The sequence below is a fragment of the Rana temporaria genome, chromosome 3, assembly GCF_905171775.1.
Source record: "Rana temporaria chromosome 3, aRanTem1.1, whole genome shotgun sequence".
Taxonomy (NCBI): Eukaryota; Metazoa; Chordata; class Amphibia; order Anura; family Ranidae; genus Rana; species Rana temporaria.
The window spans coordinates 479,717,686-479,745,073 of NC_053491.1; the positions used below are offsets into that span (position 1 = coordinate 479,717,686).

The 27,388-nt window shown below is 45.1% G+C and overlaps 1 protein-coding gene across 1 annotated transcript in view; it reads right to left on the bottom strand.

Annotated features, from left to right (window-relative positions):
• Nucleotides 1-1,543: 1,543 nt before the first annotated feature.
• The window catches only part of LOC120930786 (calmodulin-binding transcription activator 2-like), a 146,213-nt gene continuing 120,368 nt past the window's right edge, over nucleotides 1,544-27,388 (bottom strand). Inside the window, exons 13-21 of the mRNA XM_040341958.1 lie at nucleotides 25,678-25,958; nucleotides 25,306-25,490; nucleotides 18,579-18,740; nucleotides 18,275-18,494; nucleotides 15,563-15,634; nucleotides 13,349-13,369; nucleotides 10,131-10,306; nucleotides 9,966-10,040; nucleotides 1,544-2,281 (exon numbers count right to left, since the gene is read on the bottom strand). Coding sequence (XP_040197892.1) covers nucleotides 2,218-2,281; nucleotides 9,966-10,040; nucleotides 10,131-10,306; nucleotides 13,349-13,369; nucleotides 15,563-15,634; nucleotides 18,275-18,494; nucleotides 18,579-18,740; nucleotides 25,306-25,490; nucleotides 25,678-25,958 — 1,256 coding nt within the window. The 3' untranslated portion in view covers nucleotides 1,544-2,217. The remainder of the gene's footprint in view (nucleotides 2,282-9,965; nucleotides 10,041-10,130; nucleotides 10,307-13,348; nucleotides 13,370-15,562; nucleotides 15,635-18,274; nucleotides 18,495-18,578; nucleotides 18,741-25,305; nucleotides 25,491-25,677; nucleotides 25,959-27,388) is intronic.

Genomic DNA, 27,388 nt, shown 5'->3' on the forward strand with positions numbered 1-27,388 from the left:
TATATATATATATATATATATATATATATATATATATATAATCTCACAGGGCAAATAGGGTGAATCTCCCAATGCAGAAAAAGGAAAAAAAAAACACTACACAATATATATATATATATATATATGAAAGAGAGAGAGAGATTACATATTTATATAGAAAAAAGTTGGGATTGCTGCACAAAAATGACTAAGAAATAATAAAAAAAAAATCTATATCTTCTTTCTATATTGTGGCCCTTGGGAAGGACTGGTTGCATTTGCACACACCTTTATGACCGATGTGCACCCTTGGAATATATATTTTCCCCTGCATGACTCCCTATTAGGGAGATTCACCCTCTCTATTTGTCCTGCGACCATTGACACTGGGACTAAAAATGGGAAAAATCCAAAAATTTTGAGTCACCGGACATTTTTGTCCACAAGACAGGAAGTAAAGTTAAAGCTCCCCAATGAGACATGGCAAATAAAAAAACAAACAAAGAAGAAGAAGAAAAAAAAATAAATAACCCGATGAGGTTTTAACCTTTCCATATCCTATCCAAAGCTAAAAAAAAAAAAAGTGGTTATACATATATTTTAATGCATTATTTGTGACCCTATATACCTGCAAAACAGGCCCCTCACACAAGTAGAATATCCCGTGTTATCATAAGGCATGACGTTATAACTGTACAAGCAGCACAAGTCAGAGACAAAGTGATGGAACGCAGCCCAACAATTTACACTTTTTTTTTTTCCTATAAAAATCCAGAAAAAAAAAAAAAAACTTAACTAGTTTCAGTGGACAGTAAAAAAAAAAAAAATTTAAAATGCATTTCTTGCAATGGCTGATCTTTTGATAATCATGGCAGACGGGGCACCGGGGGGATTCACAATAGTGCAATATTCCTCTACCTGCCCCCGCTGGGCAGAGTACAGGTCTTTTTACAGGGATCTCAGATCTGTGCGTTAAACTTCCCGCCGGAGTGTACAAAAAAAACCCCCAAAAAAAACCCACAACCGTGTAAAAAAAAAAAAAAAAAAAATTACAAAAAACAAAAAGCGCTGAATGAAAACCCCCCAAAAAAACACACAGGATGTAAAATATTTTTTCATTTAGCGGTTAAAAAAAAAATTATATATATGTAAAGACATATATATGAAAGTGCATGAAATAAAACCAGTCAATTCATTTCTTCAGCTGCCTGTGACGCTCATGTAATTTACCCCTCCCCCTCCATCCCTCCCCTCACCCGCCACAAAATGTACAGAAAATACATATTTATATACACACAGATTATATATATATATATATATATATATATATATATATATATATATTTATTATTAATTAAATATATATATATATATATATATATATATATATATATATATATATATTTATTATTAATTAAATATATATATTTATTTATTATTAATTAAATATATATATATTTATTTATTTATTATTAATTAAATATATATATATTTATTTATTATTAATTAAATAAATTATATATATATATATATATATATATATATATATATATATATGCGTTTATATACACACACACAACTTGGACACGCTCACTGGTGTCCGCACGGTTACACATACACCCTCATGCAATTTATAATGCGCGCCCCCCCCCATACAAGATATTTTATCCCCCTTCCCTGTGCAAGCATGTATAGGTTGTATAGGCATACTCACACGTATGTGCACATATAAGTAATATTCACGGCACGTATATGCATGTGTCAGGGTTATGTCCCGGTTTCTTGTATACTGGAAAGAACGTGCATAAATATATATATATATATATATAAACATATATGTACAGATAAAGCCTATGTACATATGATGGCCTGTGCGTCTAGGCGTCTCACTGTTGTGCGGCACAAGGCTACACCAAGAGTAGTCTGGGAGCGGGGGCCCTTAAGGAGTGAGGCCACGCAGACTCCTGGACTGTTGAGGACCAGGAGTGGTGGTGACCTTGGCACCCGCCAACAAGATTATTTACATCTGTACACGCATGCAGTCACATAAACTTACAGCCGTCCACATGCAACATATACACGATAAGTCACGCTCGTTCACACGCTCTCTCTCTCATGCGCTAGGCTGGGGAGTGGCGCCCTCTGGTGGGCAGACTCCCTCCATCTGGCAATGTGCGGGTTTCCGGCAGCGGGCTCCGGAGATGGGGGGGGGGGGGTTTGGGGGCGGGGAGCCCAAGGTTATTTGGCCAGCCCCCGTTTCTGTAAACACTCCAGATCTTGAGTCTGCTTTAATTCCTTCATCCTGGAAAAGATAAAAAGAAAGGAAAGGTTCAGAAAGGGAGGGGAAGATGCATTGTACATGGTGGGGGGTCATTTGAGGACAATGCAGCCCCCCTAAGGCAAGTTTCTCTGATGGGAACCCAGTATCTACTACTCTCCCTGCACCCTGAGTGTAAAATTAGAATTTTTGGTGTCTTCATATTCATAACTATTGGGTTATGCTGCCACCCACAAAAAACACACACAAACACACAAAAAAACAAAAAGAAACACACACACAGGCTCCCCATCCAGGCAGAGCCACAGTTTTGTAGCAAGCAATGAATAAACTCACAAGAGCTGCTTTGCCCTCTCCTACTCTGAGCTCTGCTGTACAGGGGCTGCAAGAGGCCCATACCAAGTCATACTTACACAGTAAGCATCTGATGTTTTTTCACCTTAATGCATAGGATGCATTAACCACTTAAGGACCGCCTAACGCCGATATACGTCGGCAGAATGGCACGTCGCCTTTAAGAGCCCAGCCGTGGGTCGAAGCTCCATGACCACGGCCGGGGCACCCGCGGATCTAATCGCCGCTGGTGTCCCGCGATTGGTCACCGGACCTGAAGAACGGGGAGCTGTGTGTAAACACACCTTCCGCGTTCTTCACTGTGGCAGTGACACTGTTCGTCTGTTCCCTGATATAGGGAAAGGCGATCAGTGACGTCACACGTCCAGCACCGCCCACCTACAGTTAGAAACACACATGAGGTCACACTTAACCCCTTCAGTGCCCCCTAGTGGTTAACTCCTAAACTGCAATTGTCATTTTCACAGTAAACAGTGCATTTTTATAGCATTTTTGGCTGTGAAAATGACAATAGTCCCAAAAATGTGTCAAAAGTGTCCGCCATAATGTCGCAGTCACAAAAAAAAATAAAAAAATCGCCGATCGCCGCCATTACTAGTAAAAAAATGACATAAAACTATCCCCTATTTTGTAAACGCTATACATTTTGCGCAAAGCAATCCTTAAACGCATATTGCGTTTTTTTTTTTTTAACCAAAAATATGTAGAAGAAGAATACGTATCGGCCTAAACTGAGGAAAAAAAATGTATATCTTTTTTGGGGATATTTATTATAGAAAAAAATATTGCTTTTTTTAAAAAAAATTGTCGCTCTATTTTTGTTTATAGCGCAAAAAATAAAAACCGCAGAGGTGATCAAATACCACCAAAAGAAAGCTCTATTTGTGGGGGAAAAAAGGACGCCAATTTTGTTTGGGAGCCACGTCGCACGTCAGTTAAAGCGACGCAGTGCCGAATCGCAAAAAGGGGCAAGGTCCTTAACATGCATATTGGTCTGGGTCTTAAGTGGTTAAGGTGGAAAAAAAAAACAGGAAGCTTTTAAATAAATTGCATTTACTGATTTAAAAACTGCAATAAATGTACTTTTATATCTGACCGGGGGGGTTTTAGCAAAATCGCCATGAAGCTGAATATTTACATTGCAGACCTGAGGGAAACCCAGACGGATTTTAATCTCTAGAACTGCTGGCAGCCACACACTAAAACCAATGAGTGACTGATGGGATGACGTTAAATGGTTAAACCTCTCAAGCAGGATTAACATTAACCTGCCTAGGCCGAGGCCGAGGCTTACTGCAGCTTAGTCTTCTGGGCTTATCCCAATAGAGTTGATTGATTAATTGGTGGAGCGATTTGGTTCAATTTATTTAATTGATTTTTATAGCCTTTAGAGAGAGTAATTCCAGACAACAAGTGAAAGCGTTTCTTCAGCGACGACCGCCGTTTTATAAAGGCTTTCTTACTTGGACGGGGGGGATCCTCTTCCCGCACCCACTGTCACTATTTAAATGGAGCGGGGCTCCGCCCACACTGCCAGAGTTCTGTGAATGAATGAACTACAAGTCAGATGGCAGACAGCTTGCATTTTCCAGACTGCGAGGGCGCTGATCACGGGTGTAATGCTCTCCAGGCAACTTGAGGCCCTTTCACCAACTTGAAGGAGAAGTTACATTTTGCAAAAAGATAAATATTTTTTTTTATAAATTAACAACAACAAAAAAAAAAAAGTGCATATATATTTTTTTTCTTTTACAAAATGTAACTTATCCTTCAAGTTGGTGAAAGGGTCTCAGGGTGCATTACACCTGTGATCAGTGCCCTCGCAGTCCGAGAACTACAAGCGGTCTGCCATCTGACTTTTAGTTCACAGAACTCTGTGAATGGATGAAGCAGCAGTGTGGGCGGAGCCCCGCTGCATTCAAATAGTTACAGTTGTTGTAATATACGAGATTTCAGTCCAGGATGGGTCTATTTTACACATCAAACCTGTAATTACATGTTACACATCAAAAGACGCTTGTCGATTGTCAATAGGCAAAGAGACAGGATGGGTCTATTTTACACATCAAACTAGGGTTGTCCTGATACCGATACCAGTATCGGGACCGATACCAAGTATTAGCGGGAGTACTCGTACTCCCGCTAATACCGCCGATACCAAAATAGAATACTTCCCCCCCCCCCCCCCGCCACATTAATCACCGCGGCGCAGGGAACATTACAGACAGCTTTCGTTTGAATAGCGGTTTTCCCCTGCCGCACATAGACACTCCCCCTTGGACGGATCTGTCCAATCGCGAGCAAGGGGGAGTGTCTATGCGCGGCGGGGAAAACAGCTGTTTAAACGAACGCTGACCGTAATGTTCCCCGCGCCGCGGTTTTATAACAGTAGGTACAAGGGAAATGGCTGGTTATACGGGGGACATGGCTGGTTATACGGGGGACATGGCTGGATATACGTTTGGGGACATGGCTGGATATACGTTTGGGGACATGGCTGGATATACGTTTGGGGACATGGCTGGATATACGTTTGGGGACATGGCTGGATATACGTTTGGGGACATGGCTGGATATACGTTTGGGGACATGGCTGGATATACGTTTGGGGACATGGCTGGATATACGTTTGGGGACATGGCTGGATATACGTTTGGGGACATGGCTGCATATACGTTTGGGGACATGGCTGCATATACGTTTGGGGACATGGCTGCATATGTTTGGGGACATGGCTGCATATGTTTGGGGACATGGCTGCATATGTTTGGGGACATGGCTGCATATGTTTGGGGACATGGCTGCATATGTTTGGGGACATGGCTGCATATGTTTGGGGGACATGGCTGCATATGTTTGGGGGACATGGCTGCATATGTTTGGGGGACATGGCTGCATATGTTTGGGGGACATGGCTGCATATGTTTGGGGGACATGGCTGCATATGTTTGGGGGACATGGCTGCATTTGTGGGGGACATGGCTGCATTTGGGGACACATTTAAAAAAAAGTATCGGTATTCGGTATCGGCGAGTACATAAAAAAAAGTATCGGTACTCGTACTCAGTCCTAAAAAAGTGGTATCGGGACAACCCTACATCAAACCATTACTCAGGCCACATGTAATCTAATTACTTATTAGAGGGAGCTTATTAGTATGCAAGGATGTATACTAATTAGTGACTCCGGCTGGGGTCATTACCCGTCACTCTGAAAGAGGTATGGCCTGCCTCAAAGGGTAAATTGCTTACATACATAAGGAAGTATTTATTGATGGTAATTAGACTTGAGGGGGTATTCATTCAGGGAAACATTTGGTTGACCTGGAAGAACCCCTCCCTCCAGTGTGAGACCAGTTTTTGAGACATTCAAGCTGGCATTTAGTCAGTCTTGTCATTGAGAAATATGGCACAGGTCTAGGAAGAGATTTGAATTATATACTCTGTTGGATTTTGTATCGTCTGTAGACTTTGTTCGTTATTGGAAGTTAAATAAAATGCATTCTCTGGAGAGCCTGGTGTGTTGCTGCGGAACAACAAATTTATAGTCATCATACCAACATCTAAATATCAATTATCTAACGGGACTGGACACTATACTCATTGAGATCACTACATTGGATCTTATTATTCTGTATGGGAAGATCCACCAAATGCACACTTTTACATCACTACAACAGTGTGTGCGGGAAGAGGATCCCCTGACCGCTGTCACAATGGGGGAGTGGGGCTGCTGCTTCAGTTACATGTTACACGCTGAATATGAGTGGCAACATGTAACTAAAAGTGAACCTATCCTTAAAAAAAAAATAAAATTTTTTTTTTTATATTCCTTTGCAACATATCATATTTATCGGCGTATAACACGCACTTTTCCCCCTGAAAACGGGAAAAATCACGGGTGCGTGTTATACGCCAATAGTGTACCTTGGACTCAGGGGGGAACGAGCGCCGCCGGAATTCACTGAGCCGTCATCTCCTGTTTACTCGGCTCTCACTTGGCTCTAACGTCACACATACAGTCCCGCTTCCCGCCACCGGCATTGGACCAGTGTTCTATCAATCACGGGAGCTGGTCCAATGCCGATGGCGGAGGCAGGACTGTGTATGTGACTGCCAACGCGACAGAGCTGAGTGAACAGGAGATGACGGCTAAGCGATTCCCTCACTGCACGAGAGATGATGAGGCTGCAAATGGGCACATAGGCTGCATTTAGGCTTAAGATGGGCCCATAGGCTGCATTTAGGTTGGAGATGGGCACATAGGCTGCATTTAGGTTGGAGATGGGCACATAGGCTGCATTTAGGTTGGAGATGGGCACATAGGCTGCATTTAGGTTGGAGATGGGCACATAGGCTGCATTTAGGTTGGAGATGGGCACATAGGCTGCATTTAGGTTGGAGATGGGCACATAGGCTGCATTTAGGTTGGAGATGGGCACATAGGCTGCATTTAGGCTGGAGATGGGCACATAGGCTGCATTTAGGCTGGAGATTGGCACATAGGCTGAATTTAGGCTGGAGATGGACACAAAGGGCCAGATTCACAAAGAGATACGACGGTGTATCTCCAGATACACCGTCGTATCTCTGACTTACATTGGTCCTATCTATGCGCCTGATTCATAGAATCAGTTACGCATAGATATGGCTAAGATCCGACAGTGTTACACTGTGTTACACTGTCGGATCTTATTTTCAATTTGAAAATGGCGCCGGGGGCGTTCCCGCTGATTTACGTTGAATAATATGTAAATCAGCGAGATACGCAAATTCACGAACGTACGCGGACCCGACGCAGTCTTCTTACGACGTTTCCGTAGCGGCTTTCCCGTCGTATACTTACCCCTGCTTTTATCAGGCGCAGCCAATGTTAAGTATAGCCGGCGTTCCCCCGTCGAATTTGAATTTTCTAACGTCGTTTGCGTACGCCGATTCACAAACACGCGCGTCGCAAGTCACGCTCACGTCGAAACCACTGACGTCCTAGTGACGTCAGTGGGAGCAATGCACGCCGGGAAATTCCCCGGACGGCGCATGCGCATTTAAATCGGCGCGGGAACGCGCCTGATTTAAATAGTACACTCCCCCTAGCCGCGGAATTTGAATTCCGCCGGGGGATTTAGGATCCGCCGCCGCAAGTTTGGAGGCAAGTGGTTTGTGAATTAGCCACTTGCCTCTCAAACTTGCGGGAGCGGATCTTAAATCACGTAGATCGAGCGGATCTATAGATCCGCTGATCTACATGAATCTGGCCCATAGGCTGCATTTAGGCTGGAGATGGGCACAGATTAGGCTGCATTTAGGCTGGAGATGGGCACAGATTAGGCTGCATTTAGGCTGGAGATGGGCACAGATTAGGCTGCATTTAGGCTGGAGATGGGCACAGATTAGGCTGCATTGAGGCTGCAGATGGACACTGACCATAAAAAAAAACTTTTTTTCCTGAAACTTCTCTCTTAAATTGGGGTGCGTGTTATACGCCGATAAATACAGTACTTGCTAGATAATGTGACTACTCTAGGAAGAGTCAATTATCTAGCACTGCCCGCTGCCTCCTTACACGTCACAGCCTATCCTTTTCGAAGAGTGTCAATTACCGTCCATGCTGGCCCAGCTACTCTGAACCACCCTTCATAAACTTTTATGTTGCAGCGGGGGGAGGAGTGAAAGGGAATACAACAGACTGCGTCACCTGAGTGATGGCTCTAAAGCATCCCATAGAGTATGCAATTTTCTTTCCTTTCCGGTGGGGGAAGCCCTCCTGCAGCACTATTGTGTTCTGATAGCATAGAGCCTTCTCTGCCAGCAGAACACAATGGTCACTGCTGGTGACTATAGCCACCAGCAGTGATTGCAAGCAAACAATCAGACAGCTGGTAGTACTAAAGTCGATCAATGAATGGATTTCAGTACAACCAACCTTCCCATAGCTGGATCGAATCTCGGCTGGTCTCTGATCCATCTATGGCTGACTTTAGTCTGTGGGGGCTGCTGGCATCGTATCCAAGTGCCCAGCAGCAAAAACTGAACTCCAAGAATTGTGTTTTGTATGCTTAAATTGGTCCAGCTTGGCGCAGTGCAAATATCTCATACCTGATGGGTCATTGGGGAAAGATGAGAATCGCGGCATTAGTGGGTGCTACTATAGTGATAGTTCAAGATATTCCAGGTTCCTTTCTGCAGGCGGCGAGAGTAGGGAGCTCGGAACTGCCACCATCCATCGAACGCCTTTCGTTATTCATAAAATACAAGGTATTCTCGGATTGGGCGAGGTAGAGAGGAGGGGCACTGACAGAGCAAAGAGGGGCACATTTCTGATATTTCTGGGTAGTTTTAAAGCATGCCTGCTTCCTTTCACCAGTCATACATGCCTTACTGGCTCCGTCAGCATGACGGGGCTGCCTTACTGGCCCACAAGAACATGTGATAGGTGGGATGGGGAGGGCAATCCCCAGGAAGTGCTTTGCCTGATCACAACCTTTTTCAGATTAATATTACAACAGGGGACGGGGAATTAAAGAATGTATGTGTGTACCACCACACACCTGCACTTTACACCTGACCGCAGCAGCTTATATGTTAGAGCAGGGATCCTCAAACTACGGCCCTCCAGCTGTTGTAGAACTACACATCCCATGAGGCATTGTAACACACTGACATTCACAGACATGACTAGGCATGATGGGAATTGTAGCTCCTGAACAACTGGAGGGCCGTAGTTTGAAGACCCATGTGTTAAAGAGACACGGTCACTTTAAAGAGGAGTTGCACCCAAATTTGGAACTTCCTCTTAACCCACTCCTCTCCCCCTTACATGCCACATTTGGCATGTAATTTTTTTTTGGGGGGGGGAGTGGGGGCTTCAGGAGGAGTGGGACTTCCTGTCCCACTTCCTCCTTCCGGGTAGACGATTAAGCCTAATCGCCTAGGCGATTAAGCTTAATCACCTACAGGAAGGGGCTGCTGTAGGCGATCGCCCAGGACACGTGACAGGTCCTCGGCGATCGCCTGTCCAATCAGACGGCGCCTCGCCAGGCCGCATGCGCAGTGGGTGCCCGGCCGTGAAGCCGAAAGCTGTCATGGCCGGGTGCCCACACTGAGCATGAAGACGCCGGCCGGCGAGGGGGGGCGAGGAGCGGAGCCCCGTCCGTCACGTCGCTGGAGCCGTGGAGCAGGTAAGTGTCGGTTTATTAAAAGCCAGCAGCTACACTTTTTGTAGCTGCTGACTTTTAATAAACTTACAAAATGGGTGGAAAACCCCTTTAAGTCAAACTCCGTATGAGCAAACCAGAGACTCGCAAAGATGCCATGGCAATGTGTTTATAGAAGCAGCGATTGCTGTGTCATATTACCTGTGGCTGCAACGTCGCAGAAATCGCATGATCTTACGGGCAGCCTGGTCCTGCTTCTTTGTCAGGAATGACCCCCTGTAAAAACACAAAACAATGCAGTTCAGCGTTTGGGAGGCAGACGTGACGATCAGAACAAAGATGTCGGCGTGCTCTGTCGGCGCTCACTTGAGTCGATGTTGCAAGGCCGGCCCCCCGCGGGCTCCCTCTCTGTAGCTCCTGTAACACTGCTGGATCAACACCGCTGCTCTGCGACTCTGCTGGAAACGCTTCTGCTCGTAGTAACTGCGGAACTTGGACTGGATCAAGATGGCCGCTTGCGTCATTTTCTTATACAGTGCGTACTGGGCAAGGAAAAAAAGAGAGAATGCAAGATTCACATTAAGCCTCAGCAGATCTTTACACCCTGCTAATCAAAGTAAACATCACACAAGGATTCTCACAAAAAAAAAAAAAAAAATCTGTTTAGGTCTTCTATCACTTAAAGGGGAGGTTCACCCGCACATGACACTTTTTCCCCTTAGATGGATGCTCGTTTTGTCTAGGGGAATCGGCTAGTTGTTTTAAAATATGATCCGTACTTACCGTTTACGAGATGCATCTTCTCCGCCGCTTCCGGGTATGGGCTGGGCGTTCCTATTTTGATTGACAGTCTTCCGAGAGGCTTCCGACGGTCGCATCCATCGCGTCACGATTTTCCGAAAGAAGCCGAACGTCGGTGCGCAGGCGCAGTATAGAGCCGCTATGTTCGGCTTCTTTCGGCTACTCGTGACGCGATGGATGCGACCGTCGGAAGCCTCTCGGAAGACTGTCAATCAAGAAGGAACGCCCGCTCCCGAAGACCCATACCCGGAAGCGACGGAGAAGATGCATCTCGAAAACGGTAAGTACAGCTCATATTTTAAAACTAGCCGATTCCCCTAGACAAAACGAGCATCCATCTAAGGGGAAAAGATAAAAAAAAAACGTAATTGGGTGAACTCCCGCTTTAAAAAAACCATGCAAAGATGAATAGCGGTTCTCATCATCTGGGTTGTGTTTAATGACAGTGGCTGGAGGTAAATATGTAAAACCGAACAGTGAACTTCTGGTTAAATAAATCCCCAAAAATATCACGTGTGATACCCCCAGCTGCCTGTGGACCACAGTATACATTCAAAATAAGGATGGGCTCAGGCGTGTTCGCAGCTCCACGTGCCCGCGCCTGCCATGAATCTGACACTGCGCATCATAGACAGCGCACTCTCTGCAGCCGCGGATCGGGAAATGCCTCACTGCCTGCGATTAGCTCTCTGCAGCGTCAGCTTCCTGGCGGGCACGTGGAACTGCGCACACGCCTGAGCCCATCCTTAATTCAGCATGACACCCCCAATGCACTCATCTAATGTACCTTGAACACAACTGCGTTGCAGCACACCACAATGCCCGGTCTGATATAATAGTACACGTCATGTTTTTGCTGCATTGTTGTACGTTGGCAGGTCAATCAAATGAATAGGCTGCCTCCAAATCATATGCGTTAATGCACGTTTGCTTAGCACCACGCAAAGCCCTGTGGACATCTTAATGGCCTCCTAAAAATGGACAGGAAGCCTAAAGATTTGTCTAGTAGGATGCCAGCAGTGAGAATCATGAAGGGTAGGGGCCGAGGTGCGGTGACAGGGTTCAGTTTATAGAGTGAAGTCCTATGTTGCTGAGTAAAATGGGCCCTACAGGCACCTTGGGTAAAATATGAGTGTATAGGAAAACTGGAGCACCCCAGTACTTCTTCCCTCACAGATATCCAGACAGTCTGGACATACAGCCTTGCTATTAGTAAGGAGATTTTATTTATTACTCCAGAGTTCATAAAACCATCTTAAACAGCATGGGGGGGGGGGGGGAGGCATTTTTTAGCCCTCGACACATTGGATTGGGCTTCTACGACAAAGGCTAAGTTCACTATTTAAAACAAATTGTATAATATATCTCTGTCTAGAATATATTTATATACACACACACACACACTATATCTCCATCTAGATATAGAAATACATAGATGGATGTATATCTATTAGAGTGAAAAAAAAATGTATATACACTCACAGATAGAGATCTCTCTCGTACATATTATAGAAAGAGATATATCTCGATCTATATGTACACACTCATTACATTTAGAGAGATTAAAAAAAAAAAAAAAGAAGATTTTTATAATAAATATATATATACACACACACACACACACACACACACACACACACACACACACACTCTCTCTCTATAGATTCTCTCTTTCTATAATTATATATATAATCTCTATATCTATTATAGAAAGAGAATCTATAGAGAGTGTGTGTGTATGTATATATATATATATATATATATATATATATATATATCTCTATCATATATATATATATATATTCTATCTATCTATCTCCATCTCCTATATATATATATATATACATACATATATATACATATACATATATAGAGTGTATGTGTGTGTATAATATATATCTATATCTCCATCTATTTCAGTGTGTATATATCTATATATATATTAGTTAGTATATATATTTATATATCTATGTGTGTTATACACACACACACACACACACACACACACACACACACACACACACACACCTAAATACAGATGGATCTATCCAAATATATATATTTAATTATATCTATAATCTAGATAGAGTGTGTATATATATATTTTAAACAAAACAAATAAAATGCACATCTTATTGCAGAGAAAAAAAAATGTGCATTTAATGTTTTTTACATTGGCGCCTGTAAAGCAGTGCACCTGTGATCAGTGCAATGCCAGTATCCTGCAGACTCTCAATACAACGTCTGATACATGCAGCCAGTTACTGAAGTGCAGGAAGAACCAATGAACTACGAGAGCGCTCACCAGTTGCCTTGCAGTTCATTGAGAACGACAAGCCGTCAGCTGCGGTGGCTAAAGTTCATTATATTCCATTCAGTCACAGAAACTGTGAATAACTGAAGTGGCCGTATGGGCGGAGCCACACAGTTTTTAGATTGTGACCGCGGGTGCAGGGAGAGAAACCTCTGCCTGCTGTCACAGCTGGTGGGTGGGGGGGGGTGGAGTCAGGAGCTGAAGCATGTTACATTTCTGACCCTAAATACAGGTAACATTTTCCAGAGATGAACATAGCCTTTAAATATGTAGAGCTCTAAAACCAGTGTTGTGGTGTTTTTGTTTTCCATGAACATTTAGCAGTAACAACAATCCTAATAATTGGTCTTAGATTGTAACGATACAGTTCAAATATAAAAATATTTAAGTGACAAGGGTTTATTGAGATAAAGTGAGGACACCTCTGGTGAATGGGAGGTGGGATGAGGACATGTGAGAGACGGTTTACCTTCAGAGCAATCCATGTTAGCTTGTAAAAGGAGAAAGGTAAGATTAGACGATAGGCAACACGTAAAACTCAAGATGGAGAAACACAAGGGGGTCTACTATAATCACTCAGTGGCTAATTGAAAGCTTAAAACGTTTTTTTTTTTTTTTTTTTAACCTACATGTATTCTAACTTACCTGAGCCACATGGCCATCCAGCATTACACACATCCTGAAAGTCAGCCGTTTCCTGCTGAACCGGACGGTGTACCAGGCTTTAATCTAATCCGGCCAACAGGGTCAAATCTACAGACCCTACTAGAAGTATGTATAGCCTGAAGTTGGCGTTAAAAGTGCCCTGCTCATATACTGCCTACAGTTGGTCCTAAACTCAAAAAGTGAAGAATTGCTTTGTTATTTTGCACATCTAGGAGGCGATATTTGTAACTAAGCAGTAGCTGGAACAATTTGTATTTTATTTTTGATTTCTCCTGTGCCACCTATACATTCTTGTTCTGTATAGTCTCACCTACGTAAGATCATCTTCTATTATCTAGGACCACAGTGAGATTTAATGAGGTCACTACTGTGCTGCTGATCACTGTTCTCCTTGCTGGAGAGGAAGCTGTACCTGAGGACCTGCAGTGCAAGGACTTCCCTGCTTCTGCTTCATTCAATTCAGAGATTCATGCTTTCCCAAGCTTTTCTGCTGCTACTTATTACGTCATCAGTTACCATATCACCAACCATCAGAGGGGGGCAAGCTCCGAGTTGTGGAAGCAAACCCTGCCTCTACCATGATGGAAGCTGTACCTGAGGGGACCTGCAGTGCAAGGACTTCCCTGCTTCTCCTTCATTCAATTCAGAGATTCATGCTTTCCCAAGCTTTTCTGCTGCTACTTATTACGTCATCGGTTACCATATCACCAACCATCAGAGGGGCAAGCTCCGAGTTGTGGAAGCAAACCCTGCTTCTACCATGAGGGAAGCTGTACCTGAGGACCTGCAGTGCAAGGACTTCCCTGCTTCTCCTTCATTCAATTCAGATTCATGCCTTCCTTAGCTTTTCTGCTGCTACTTATTACTTCATCAGTTATCATATGACCAACCATCAGAGAGGCAAGCTCCGACTTGTGGAAGCAAACCCTGCCTCTACCACTATGGCCACCTCCGCAAAAGAGCAGAACAAGGCATGGCAAGTCATTAATGGTAAAAAATAAATAAATCAGCTGCAGCTACACTATAAGCCATGCTGGTGACTTGTTTCATTACCCCTGCTTGCCTTTCTTGGGCACAGCTTTCAATGTAGAGAACCTCTTTAAAAGAGAAATTGGCAATTTAAAAAATAAACTTCCACAATCACCTAGGTCAGGGTTCGACAAATCCCGGGCGCCAGGTCGCAATTGCGACTAGAATTAGCAACCTGGCGTCATTCTGTGTCTCTGTGCACCCCCCTGCGATCTCGTCGGGCCACGCTGGCCGCTAATTGAGGCCGCAGTTTCGCGGCCTATGCTTCCAAGGGGCGTACCAAGGGGACTGGAGCGAGGCGAGCTGCGGGCCGGATCATCTTTGGATGAGAGAGACTGCAGTCTGTCATGGAGCCGCCGCCGCCAGCTGTGCCTATTGGGTCGGCCCAAAGCAGTGCGCTGAATCACATCCATTTTGCACTGCAGGCATTCCCTTGCTGTGGGTTTTACCATTGTAAATGGGCGGGGCTTTTCCCCGGCAGCAGCATCACTTCCGGGGGTGGGTGCCAGAAAATCGTAAGTGAACCTGACCCTGAAGCTCCGTGAATGGAGAAGCCACAGGTACCATCTATCCTCCTGCGTCCTTTCTGTAATGAAGGATCCCTTCAGAGTGACATCTGACAGTGGCTGACCAGAGTGACCCACAGGAGAAGTAGAGTCGGGATCTTTGACCCTACTTCTCCTTTAATGATGCAACCTCAGTTTTTGCTCCCTACACAATTATGATTTACAGAAGAGACCAAATTATTCCCCACCCCCCACAATTATGATACAGAGTCTTACAGAACTCCCCTCAGACACAACATGACGACTCCCAAAGCAAAGACAAAGAAGTTGCGTCAAATCCTGGTGATGTCCTAGTGAGGAGATAGTAGTTTTCTCAGTAGAATGTTATTAATCAAGAGCTTTCATGGAAATTTAGGGTCAGAGATATTCCCACCCGCTACACAAAAGGTCACACAACAAGCATTTTGCCTTTTTTAGGTTACCTGTTTGTACTTCCGGTAGCAGCGCTGGATAACGGCAGCCGCTAGGTCCTGCTGTTCCTTTAACCGTCGTCCCTGCTTAGAGAAGAAATTGTTGGCATGAATCATCAGCTTCAAACGCAATACAAATAATTCCAGTCCTTCCCCAATACTCAGATATATATATATATATATATATATATATATATATATACACACACACACATATAGAGGAATAGAGATATCTATCGAGAGAGAGATTGAGAGATATCTATCTATCTATAGAGATAGATAGATAGATATAGATAGATAGATATAGATAGATATAGAGAGATAGATATAGAGAGATAGATATAGAGAGATAGATATAGAGAGATAGATATAGAGAGATAGATATAGAGAGATAGATATAGAGAGATAGATATAGAGAGATAGATATAGAGAGATAGATATATATCTATCTATCTATCTCTATATCTATCTATCTATCTATATCTATATATAGATATATATATTTTTTTTTGCTACCACAGAAAAAAAAAATTCTATTGATTGTGGAGGTTGGAGGTATAAGTTCTATCGCTGCCCTTTCCCCATCTGAAGACAGGGATGGACCTGGCCATTGGGACTACAGGGTGTTTCCCGGTGGGCCGACTTCAGTGACAGCGTACCGCTGCCCCCTCCGCTCCTCTGTTTCTCCCTTCCTGCAGAGCTCACCTGGGGGGAACAGAGAATCAGGGGGAGGAGCAGAGGAGCAGGGGGATGACAGAGGAGCATGGGGGGAGGGGACAAACAGCTGACTCGTCAGCTATGGCCTGGGAATTTCTCACTTTTGACTAATCTTGTCCCATGGGGGGGGGGGGGGGGGGGGGGGGCACCGAACTGATTCTTTGCCCCGGGTGAAATAATGTCTAGCTTCCCCACTGGTACTGCCTATAAGAGTACCAGTACCAGCCGTTCTACTCTAATAAAGTAGAACGGCTAGTGGCTAGTGAAGGGGGAGAGGGGGCTTGGGTGGCCTGGGGGGTGCAGTAGTTGTCCGGCCACCATAGGAGAGACCTGTCAAAGTGGGCCGGTCTGGATGAAGTCCAGGGCCAAATTTTTGTCCCAGTCCAGCCCTGTCTGAAGATGTCCCAGCTGGACTTTCTGGGTTACTCATTTCACGTTACTGAGAATCCCTGCAGAAGGGGAGGCATCATCATAATAAACGCAAACAAGAAATAACGCATACCTGTAATTAGGGAACAGATGACCTATAATAAGACAACATTATCCATGTGTCCGCGTGAATATTTATCTCAACTAATGATAAATGTAACTACAATTTGTCTTTGCAAACAAGTGCAAGTTAAAGTGCATCTAAAGTCAAAACAATGTTTTTTTTTTCTTTTAGCGATTGTGGGAGGGTTAGAAACCTTGTCATGCTTTTACTGCTGATTCGCCAGCTTTATTTGTCCTTGTGACCATTGACAAGTCAGGGTGATCTAAATTCTGAGGCCTCGTTCACATGTGGCATCCCCAAGATGCTGCTCATAATCTGACGTCCATGGGCTTAGTCATGGAGGCGAAATGCGTCGGATGGCATGGCCTGGATGTAGCTGCATCTACCGATTTTACACTGAACTAGTATGCAGCAGTTCGACTGTCTCTTCCTAAGAGTGTGTACACTGAGCCAGTGTTTTGTCAGATTAGGCGACCCGTCCGAATGTGCAACAGAAGTGACGTTCCGTTGCCGCCATCTTGCTACACCCCACACTCCCCAATAGTAAAGATGCACTGAGAAGGGGGAAAGCGGACATCTTGTTATACCCACCGGAGTCTTGCATCCTACACTTATTTTTACCGGAAAGTGAGTTTATATAGTGAAATACAGTACTTAGAACTGCGTATGAATGTTTAGATGTTGAATTTTAAAAGCAGTGAACTTGCCGCTGCTTTTAAAATTCAACATCTAACCAGTCAAACGGAGTTCTAAAGTACTGTATTTCACTATAAAAGCCCTGGTTCACACTGGGTACGATTTGAGATGCGATTTGACATGTCAAATCGCATCTCAAATCGGCGGCAATGGCACTGTCCTAATCAGTGCGACGCCGCATCTGCGATTTCAAAAAGTAGTTCCTGTACTACTTTTTGCGATTTCGGGCCGCGATTTACATTAAATTGCGGCCGAAATCGCGGCCGCGAAATCGCGGTAAAATGCGCGATTTTACCGCGATTTCGGAATTCGCAGCAGTGTGAACCTAGGCTAAACTCACTTTACTGTTAGAAATAAGTGTAAAATGCAAAACTCCGGTAGGTGTAACCAGATGTCCGCTTTCCCCCTTCTCAGAGTATCCTTACCATGTAGGAGTGCGGGTGTAGCAAGATGGCGGCGATGGAACGTCACTTCCGTTACACAATCCGACGGGTCACCTAATCTGACGAAACACCGGGGATGAACTTTTCCTTACACCTGACAGCGGGAGATTCAGATGTTTATCTAGAGAGGAGCCCCAAGCTATGCATGGTCACAGAGAGGCCCAAAAGATGATCAATGAACAAGCGGTCAGGGAAAATCTTCTAATGTGATTTCCCCTCACGTTGTGTCCCCAGGCGTGAAAGTCTAGAAAATTCCCCTCTAAGTAACAGACGGCAAAATCATAATAAAAAAAATATGACGTTGGTTTCAACTATTCTATCCAAAGAGATGAAAGTAAATACATCACAGGCCAGTAGATCCCTTTGTGGTCTCACCTTGTACTTGCGAAAGGCGGTCTGAATAACCCGAGCTGCCTCGTAGAGCTCCCGCTGTTCATGGTCCGAGAGGGTCAGCAGGGCAAACTCACTCTCCATGCGTCCGCTGCTTGAGGCACTGAGGAACTCGGACCACCTGGCTGCACCGGGAGGGTCAAACCGTTCAAATGAGATCTCTCCCAATGGGGGAGGAGTTGTAGGGGATGGTGGGGCCTCGGACCTGACAATATAGAAGGATGGCAATACTGTGAGGTCTAGAAGACCATTTTCACGCAAGAAAAGAGCTACAAGTGAGCTTCATTACCTGGTCACTTTGACACGTAACCCCTCCATGGACCTTCTGTTCACCCGTTTGCTTCGCTGCCCAAAGGCTCCAACGTCGGCATGTGACCCCAGGCTGCTACCGTCCTCTCCTGGACTCATCTGAGCAAAGCGAGCCAAGGCACGTGCTGCCCGCATGCCCTCTCTGCATGGAGATACCACAGGTTAGAGTCATCACAGCGGTCTTGCCCTTGACTGCTGCTTTGTGATACAAGCATACAGAACAACAGAAAGTACCCCATTAGATTTATAAGTACAGTGGAACCTCGGATTGTGAGAAACGGGGTAAACGAGCGTTTCGCAATACGAGCAATTTAAAAAAAATATATTGACTCATTTTGAGTGTGTGGTCTCGCAAAACAAGCAGAATTCAAGCCTCTACGGTGTGCAGTATCGCACTTGGTCTGATGTGCAGGGGGCGCCGGTGACACTCGGTTTCCCAGTGCATCCAAGCGGATTTCTGGCACCCCCCACATCACGGCACATGCGGTATTGCATGCAATAGAAGTCAATGCGGAACTAATTATCTTTGTTTCAATTGACTTCTATGGGGAAACTCGCTTTGATATGAGAGTGCTTTGGATAACGAGCATTCTCCACTGTACAATGCTCGTGCCAAATTGCAGTCCTCGAGAAAACTAAAGTATTCTTATATAGCCACTTGCAGATTTACTGTCACAGGGCAGTCGCTCTGTGTAGAAATATATATATATCTCTATTTCTCTCTCTCCATCTCTATATCTATCTCAGGGTTCGACAAAATCCGGGCTCCCGGTCGCAATTGCGACAAGAAATATCGACCTGGCGCCCGGGGAAGCTTAGGCCTGCAGAAGGCCGCAAAGCCACAACCTCAATTACCGGCCGGCAAGGCCCGACGCGATCGCGCGGCAGGGGAGCACATAGACACAGGATACCCCACCCTGTGTCTCTGTGCGCCCCCACTTCCCGCGCCACACGATCGCGGTGGGCCTTCTGCAGGCCTAAGCTTCCTTCTGTGATCTGGCGCCGTCTTGTGGTGGCCGTTGGCATGACAAGTAAACCAGCCATTCTAATGTGTTTTTTCACTGTATTCTCTGCCATTTCCATCCCTCCAATTAGAGCCCCCAAAACATTATATTTTTTTTATTCTAATACCCTAGAGAATAAAATGGCGGTCGTTGCAATACTTTATCACAGGGGATTTGCGCAGCGGTCTTACAAGCGCACTTTTTTGGGGAATAAAAGACACTTTTTTAAATAAAAAAATAAGACAGTAAAAGTTAGCCCAATTTTCTTTTTATATTATGAAAGATAATGTTACGCCAAGTAAATTGATACCCAACATGTCACGCTTCAAAATTGCATCCGCTCGTGGAATGGCGACAAACTTTTACCCTTTAAAATCTCCATTGGCGACGTTTAAAAAAAATTCTACAGGTTGCATGTTTTGAGTTACAGAGGAGGTCTAGGGCTAGAATTATTGCTCTCGCTCTACCAATCGCAGCGATACCTCACATGTGTGGTTTGAACACCGTTTACATATGCGGGCGCTGCTCACGTAAGCATTCTGGGCGCAAGCTCGGCGGGACGGGGCGAGTTTTCTGGCTCCTTACTTTTTTAGCTGGCTCCTAGATTCCAAGCAAATTTGTCAAACCCCGATTTTCCTCTCCTTAGTTATACTTTAATTTGCAAAAGAGGATTGAATTTCATTATTGTAATGAGTGGATATTACTTTTTGCATGAACTTTGTGAGTTATTGGTTTGAAGTGTTTACTTTATTCAAAATCTAGAGGTATTGTTAATCTTTCTCAAGTGTGCACTAAAAAAAAAAAAAGTGTTAAAATCATTCCAACAATTACAGGAAGAACACCACATCCCTAGAGCTGGTTATTTTCCAATACCTCCAATTACGCCATGCGTTGCATGCCCAGCAGAGAGGTAATCTCACCAGTTGTCCTTAACAAAGTACTTAAAAAGCGTATGTTAACCCCCCCCCCTTCCCCCCCCAAAAAAACGGATCCTGCTCCTTTAAAGTATGTTATATGACACAGTACTTGTCCTGGGTAATTTGGACCCCTGTAACACCTAAAAAACCTGTCTGATCCTGCCAGTTCTCCCCTATGTAAACTGATCACGGTAATCATGGCTGCTGAGCCCTGACACTGTGGTAAGTTTGCGTGCCTTCGCCATCCGCAGCCCCGCCGTCTCTCCTCTCTGCTTGTGTCCTCCTTCTCACCGCCTCGGCTCCTGTGTCACTGTCCGCCCCCCCGCTGCTGCAAGAACATGATTTATTGTATATAATCCACTCTGCCCTATGAGAGCTGTATATACCTTATCTGTGAGCGCTGATCAGTGGCCACGTGACGCGTTGCACCTCTCCTCCTCTCGCCTTCTCTCCTCCTCCTCCCATCCAGAGCGACATCAGCGGGGGAATCTCGGCCCCTCCCGCCGCATCTGTGAGATGGGGAGAGATGCGGAGTGTCACGTGACCGCCCATCAGTGCTCACAGATAAAAAAAATAAAAAAAATCTGTATATACCTTATCTGTGAGCACTGATAGGCCGTCACGTGACACTCTTCATCTCTCCTCTCCCCATCTCACAGATGCAGCGGGAGGGGCCGAGATTCCCCCACTGCTTTGGAGGGGAGGAGGCGAGGTGCAGCACGTCACGTGACCGCTAATCAGCGCTCACAGATGAGTTATATACAGATTTTTTGTGTGTTAAAAAAACAACAAACAAAAGCTGTATATACCTTAACACACAAAAAAGTTGTATATAACTCATCTGTGAGCGCTGATCAGCGGTCATGTGACGCGCTGCACCTCGCCTGCTCCCCTCCAGATTGACATCAGCGGGGGAATATCGGCCCCTCCTGCCTCATCTGTGAGATGGGAAAAGGAGAGATGCGGAGTGTCACGTGACCACCGATAAGCGCTCACAGCGTCTTTTTTTTTATACAACACACACACAGGGGGCCATATCATTATCATAAGGCAGAGTGGATTATATAAAGTACATGATGTAGGTCAGGGGTGTTGAACTCAATTTCGTCGTGGGCCGCATCAGTATTATGAGTGCCCTCAAAAGGGCCGGTTGTATCTGTAAGATTAGATGTCCAGCGCATCCCCTCCCCATATATGAGATGTCAAGAGCCACCCCACCATTGTGAAGGCCTGTGATAATCATAAGAATGTCTATTTTCTTATGTGTATACATGTTTCTATGCATCTTTTCTATACTATAAAGTCTATATTGTTTTTGTATGTACACAACTGCTTTAAAAGTCCTTACTCAAAATGGCCTCTAGGAACACCCCCTGCCACCGAGTCAAGGATGGGTGAAGACAAATATGGCGTCTGCCCCCTACTAGGAACACCCCCTGCCACCGAGTCAAGGATGGGTGAAGACAAATATGGCGTCTGCCCCCTACTACCCACGCATGAGAAGAATGAAGAAGTGAGAAGGCTGGACAAGTGATGAGCAAGCTTCAGCCAATCAGATGTGCTTTTTAGACTGATAACATTTACATAAATAGTGACGCATGCTTTATCGTGCCGTGTGTAAAAGAGCTTGGCACTGCCTGTAATAAAATATAGATAAGGAAGACGTGTCAGTGTTACAATTTGGAACAGCAGTAGAAATCCATCTTGAACCCCTTTAAGGTTCAGAACCATCAGAAGTGGAGTCCCCCACTCTCCCTTACATCACAGTGCACCCCCCCTTTACTTATGCTGCTGCTGGGAAGAAGCTGGATGCATTGCTTGAAAGCAGAAAAAAAGTGTCTGGAGGAGGACCAGAGAGCTGGAGCTCTCCTGCAGCTGCAGGAGAGGTGCGAGGGCCACATGAAATGGCCTGGAGGGCCGGATTCGGCTCGCAGGCCTTGTGTTTGACACCTGTGATGGGTTAGCAAAGTCTTAAAAAGCAACCTCCAAACGGGGGAATGTTTCATACGTTTATCTTAGTTTACTTGATGCTCATTTGGACCTACCCCCCCCACCTTGTCTGTAAGGCCACATGGACATGGGAAAAATAGGATTGTTGTACTCACCGTAAAATCCATTTCTCTGAGTTCATGGACGGACACAGCAGCATTGACCTTAGGGTTATATACCTTTCCTTTCAGGAGAGACCTCAATTGCTAAGGTCAATGCTGCTGTGTCCGTCCATGAACGGAAGAGAAAATAGGATTTTTGTACTCAGCGTAAAATCCATTTCTCTGAGTTCATGGACAGACACAGCAGCATTGACCTTAGCAATTGAGATCTCTCCTGAAAGGAAAGGTATATAACCCTAAGGTCAATGCTGCTGTGTCCGTCCATATAAGAAAGAGAAAAAAGGATTTGGGAGAGATCTCTGCTGAGCGGTGGGGATTTATTGAAAGCCTGAATGGCTGCACAAATATGGTTGTAGAAAATCTCCACTCTGTCCAAGATGTCTTGGAGACGAGGGGGACCTACTGCACAAATATTGGCATTATCCCAAGATATTTCGGTATTGGCGTGGCATAGTGGACATAGCCCGTTTGGTGTTGGATTCCAAGATTCCCTGTACCCCCCTCTCACTTACGTCTGGGGTTGGCTGGAACTTCCGGAAAAGAACACCATGGGGAACTGTTGCCATAAGCCGAGTGTTATTTATAGCTGGGAAACCGATATCCATGAAGTGGTTGTCACCCTCTTCTCCAACATCTTGGATTAAGGAGGTCGATTCCTCCCTCCGTTTAGACCAGGGATCCTCAAACTACGGCCCTCCAGCTGTTGCAGAACTACACATCCCATGAGGCCTTGTAATGCACTGACATTCACAGACATGACTAGGCATGATGGGAATTGTAGTTCCTGAACAACTGGAGGGCCGTAGTTTGAAGACCCATGGTTTAGACTCATCAGAAAAGGGGTTTCCCACAACAATTTGAAAAAAAAAAAAAAAAAAAAAAATGGAAGCTTTGGCTGGACACTCCTACTGTAGTACTGGTGGAACTGGTATGGGATAGACCATACCAGTTCCATTGACACACTATTGCCCCATTGATTTCTGCAAGTATACATTCTCTTGATTATACTTGTGGACCCCTCGTGCCCAAGAGTGACAATGTCATTACCCCTTTACCCTGGTGTTGGATTGCCATTACATAATACGTTATATATAATATAACTGGATACTAGGTAAAGTGGATCCAGGGAATATCTGATTGCCTTTCGGGGGATCAGGAAGGAATTTGTTTCACCTGCTGGAGCAAATTGGATCATCGCTCTGCTGGGGTTTTCTCCTTCTGTGGGTGTAGGTTTGTGTATATGGGATTGTATGATTTTTTTTCCCCTTTTTATTGGTTGAACTCGACAGACTTTTTTTTTTTTTTTAACCAGACTATGTACCTACATGGTGATGTTTAACCACTTCCCAGCCTGGTCCCACCGGAGTCCAGCGATCCTCTGCTGTCAGACGCCAGAATGCCACTTCTCTGGCCCGGGGAAGCAGAAATCCCTGTGGCTTTCTCTCCTTGCATTGCTGACAGGACGGGCTAGGAGGTTTTCGATTGGTCAGCGCCATCCATGTGACGCTGCTGACCAATTGGAATCACTCTTGTACATACTGCCTAAGCAGTACGGATAGGAGATTAAAGTTGAGAACGTCTGACCTATGACGAAACGCGTCTGGGAGGACAAGCAGTGACGTCACCACGCTAGTAGGAAGGGCTCCACTAGTTGCCGGCCGGCACTTTGTTTTGCACGCTGCTTGCTTTTATCCATTTTTGTAAGTACGCTAACTTTTTAAACAAATACATTATATTACGGGATTACACTATGGTGCATCCTCTTTCCGTTTGTATGTTCGGATGAGCCCGAGATTGTGCCTGAAGTTTTCCTCGGGAACCTGTCTCCCTCTGCATCTCTGCGAGTCCATAAAGGCCGCGGCTGGGTCTTAGCCGACTGCTTATCAAGCTGGCCCTCTGGTAAGCGGCCTTGCATCTGGGTGAAGGGTGTCACTTCAGTGTGGAAATATCTGTCACTATTGGTGGTGTGTGCTTTCAGGATTACGCACTTACATGAACATTATTGCAATTTGGAATCACATATTTACTTTTTGCAACCTATGGACTTGTCTATTATCAAAAATTGTGAATTAGATTTTTGAATGAATTTTACTTTTTTTTTTGAGTTTTTGGTGCGGCTTTATTTTCTATGTATATTTTGCCTTGTTGATCACACGCAAGCTGCTGCCTTTTGTATTGATTTTTATGTATGTAATTTCTTAGTGTATTAGCGCAGTTTTTCCAGGAGGTTAAAGTGGTTGTAGAGCAGGGATATGCAATTAATTTTTTTTTATTTCGGCAAAAAAATAAAAATTAAAGGTGGAACTCCACTTTAAATTCCATTGCAGGTCACAGTGCATGGGGTTTGTGTTAAGTGGCCAGTTTAGGTGAAAAAAAAAAGGATTTTTGTACTCACCGTAAAATCCATTTCTCTGAGTTCATAGACGGACACAGCCTTCATTGACCTTAGGGTTATGCTTCTTCCTACCATCTCCTGGTAGGAAGAAGCATAACCCCAAGGTCAATGAAGGCTGTGTCCGTCTATGAACGAAAGAGAAATTATGATCCCCCCCCCCTAATAAAATATACTTATAAAAAATATCTGCATTAAGAGAACCCCCTATATAATTCAAGAAGTGTCTAAATTTAGCCACAAGAAACACACACACAAAACCTGGAGGGATTCATGTACTGACCCATGAGGGGGTAAGCCGGGCATCTGGTCGGCGGTATCCAGGTAGCTGGCCAGCCATGCCATGGTCTTGCTAAGGTTGCCCGATCTCTCTCTGAGCGGAGCGGAGTCTGAGGCGGTGAAATCATCCTGCTTGATGCGATCCGGTGTGGCCTCTATGATCTGTTCTGCGAGGGTGACCATATCAACCTGGGACAAGGGAGAGTGGGGGCGATGGAGGGGAAGGAGGTGAAGGGCCGTAAGAGAGAATGGAAAGTGCATATGAACAAAGGAAGGGATGGGGTGGGGGAGAGGAAGTAAAGAGAGCAACAGATAAACAGCATGGAAAGAGTGTGGGGGTAGAAGAGCTGGAGGAGAACAAGAAGAGAAACTTTACCTGCAAAAAGTCGCGGTTTTCTGTGTCTTCTCTGTATTGCAGGAGACCCGCATCAACCGCTCCAGGGGAGTCCAGGTACTGGCCTTGTTCCACGGGGTCCTCTAGGTCCCACGATGCAGCCCCAAGCAGCCTGGAATTAGGGGATGCTTCTACAGGAGTGTCCTGGCTGCTCTCTGGGCTGCAGTCCAGTGAACCACGGAGAGCAGAGCTGCTGGAGTAGGCGGAAGTGGCGGAAATGGAGCCGTCTGACACGTCGGAAGGAGACGGGAGACTGCTGAGACCTGGAGAGAGAACGTTCAGAGGAATGTAAAAAAAGTCACCCCCGACTTCTCAGAATAGGAATTATAGATAAGGTTTTGTAGAATAATAGGATTTTTGAGCTAACTGTAAGATCATTTTGGGAGATGAAGAGAAGTGTTCTTGCCACCGCATACCTCACTGCGACCGCGTGCCACTCAAGCTCACTGGGACGGGGTGTGGACCCCGAGCATCCACCGCTGGGAGTGCCGGTGTTCCGTCAGATGAGGCAACCTTTCAAAACTTGTAACGGAAGGGATGTTGCGTCACGGTCATCTTGGTACACCCTGCACTCAGCCACACTAATAGCCAGATTCAGGTACGTTTACGCCGGCGTATCAGTAGATACGCAGTCGTAACTCTGAATCTACGCCGGCGTTAATTTAAGCGTATTCTGGAAACCAGATACGCTTAAATTAGGCCAAGATACGAGCAGCGCAAGTCTCCTACGCCGTCGCATCTTAAAGTGTAATTTTTAGGCTGGCCGCTAGGTGGCGCTTCCGTTGAGTTCGGCGTAGAATATGTAAATGACTAGATACGCTGATTCACGAACATACGATACGCCGTTTCCGTGCGAGATACGCTGCGTAAAGATAAAGCTGCCCCCTAGGTGGCACAGCCAATGTTAAGTATGGCCGTCGTTCCTGCGTCGAAATTTAAAATTTTTTACGTTGTTTGCGCAAGTCGTCCGTGAATGGGGCTGGACGTAATTTACGTTCACGTCGAAACCAATACGTCCTTGCGAGCAATGCACACTGGGATATGTACACGGACGGCGCATGCTCCGTTCGTAAAAAACGCCAATCACGTCGGGTCACGAGTAATTTCCATAAAACACGCCCCCCCCATCCTCATTTGAATTAGGCGCGCTTACGCCGGCCCCATTTACGCTATGCCGCCGTAAGTTAGGAGGCAAGTGCTTTGTGAATACAGTACTTGCCTCTGACTTAAGGCGGCGTAGTGTAAATACGATAACGCTGCCTTAAAAGATACGCGCCCCTACCTGAATCTGACTATAAGTCTACAGTCTGAAGTTGCCAAGCGGACATCTTTTTACACCCACTGAAGTCTTGCATATCACACTAAACTGAGCTTATATCTTAAAATACAGTATTTAGAAGTCCGTGACACGGTTTTGAGGTTGAATTTAAAAGCATCGGTGTTCTGTCTCATTAGCAAAACGTGTGAGATCAGCAGGACTTTAACCACTTCAGCCCCGGAAGAATTTACCCCCTTCCTGACCAGAGCATTTTTTGCGATTAGGCACTGCGTCGCTTTAACAGAATTGCGCGGTCGTGCGACGTGGCTCCCAAACAAAATTGACGTCCTTTTTTCCCCCACAAATAGAGCTTTCTTTTGGCGGTATTTGATCACCTCTGCGGTTTTTATTTTTTGCGCTATAAACAAAAATAGA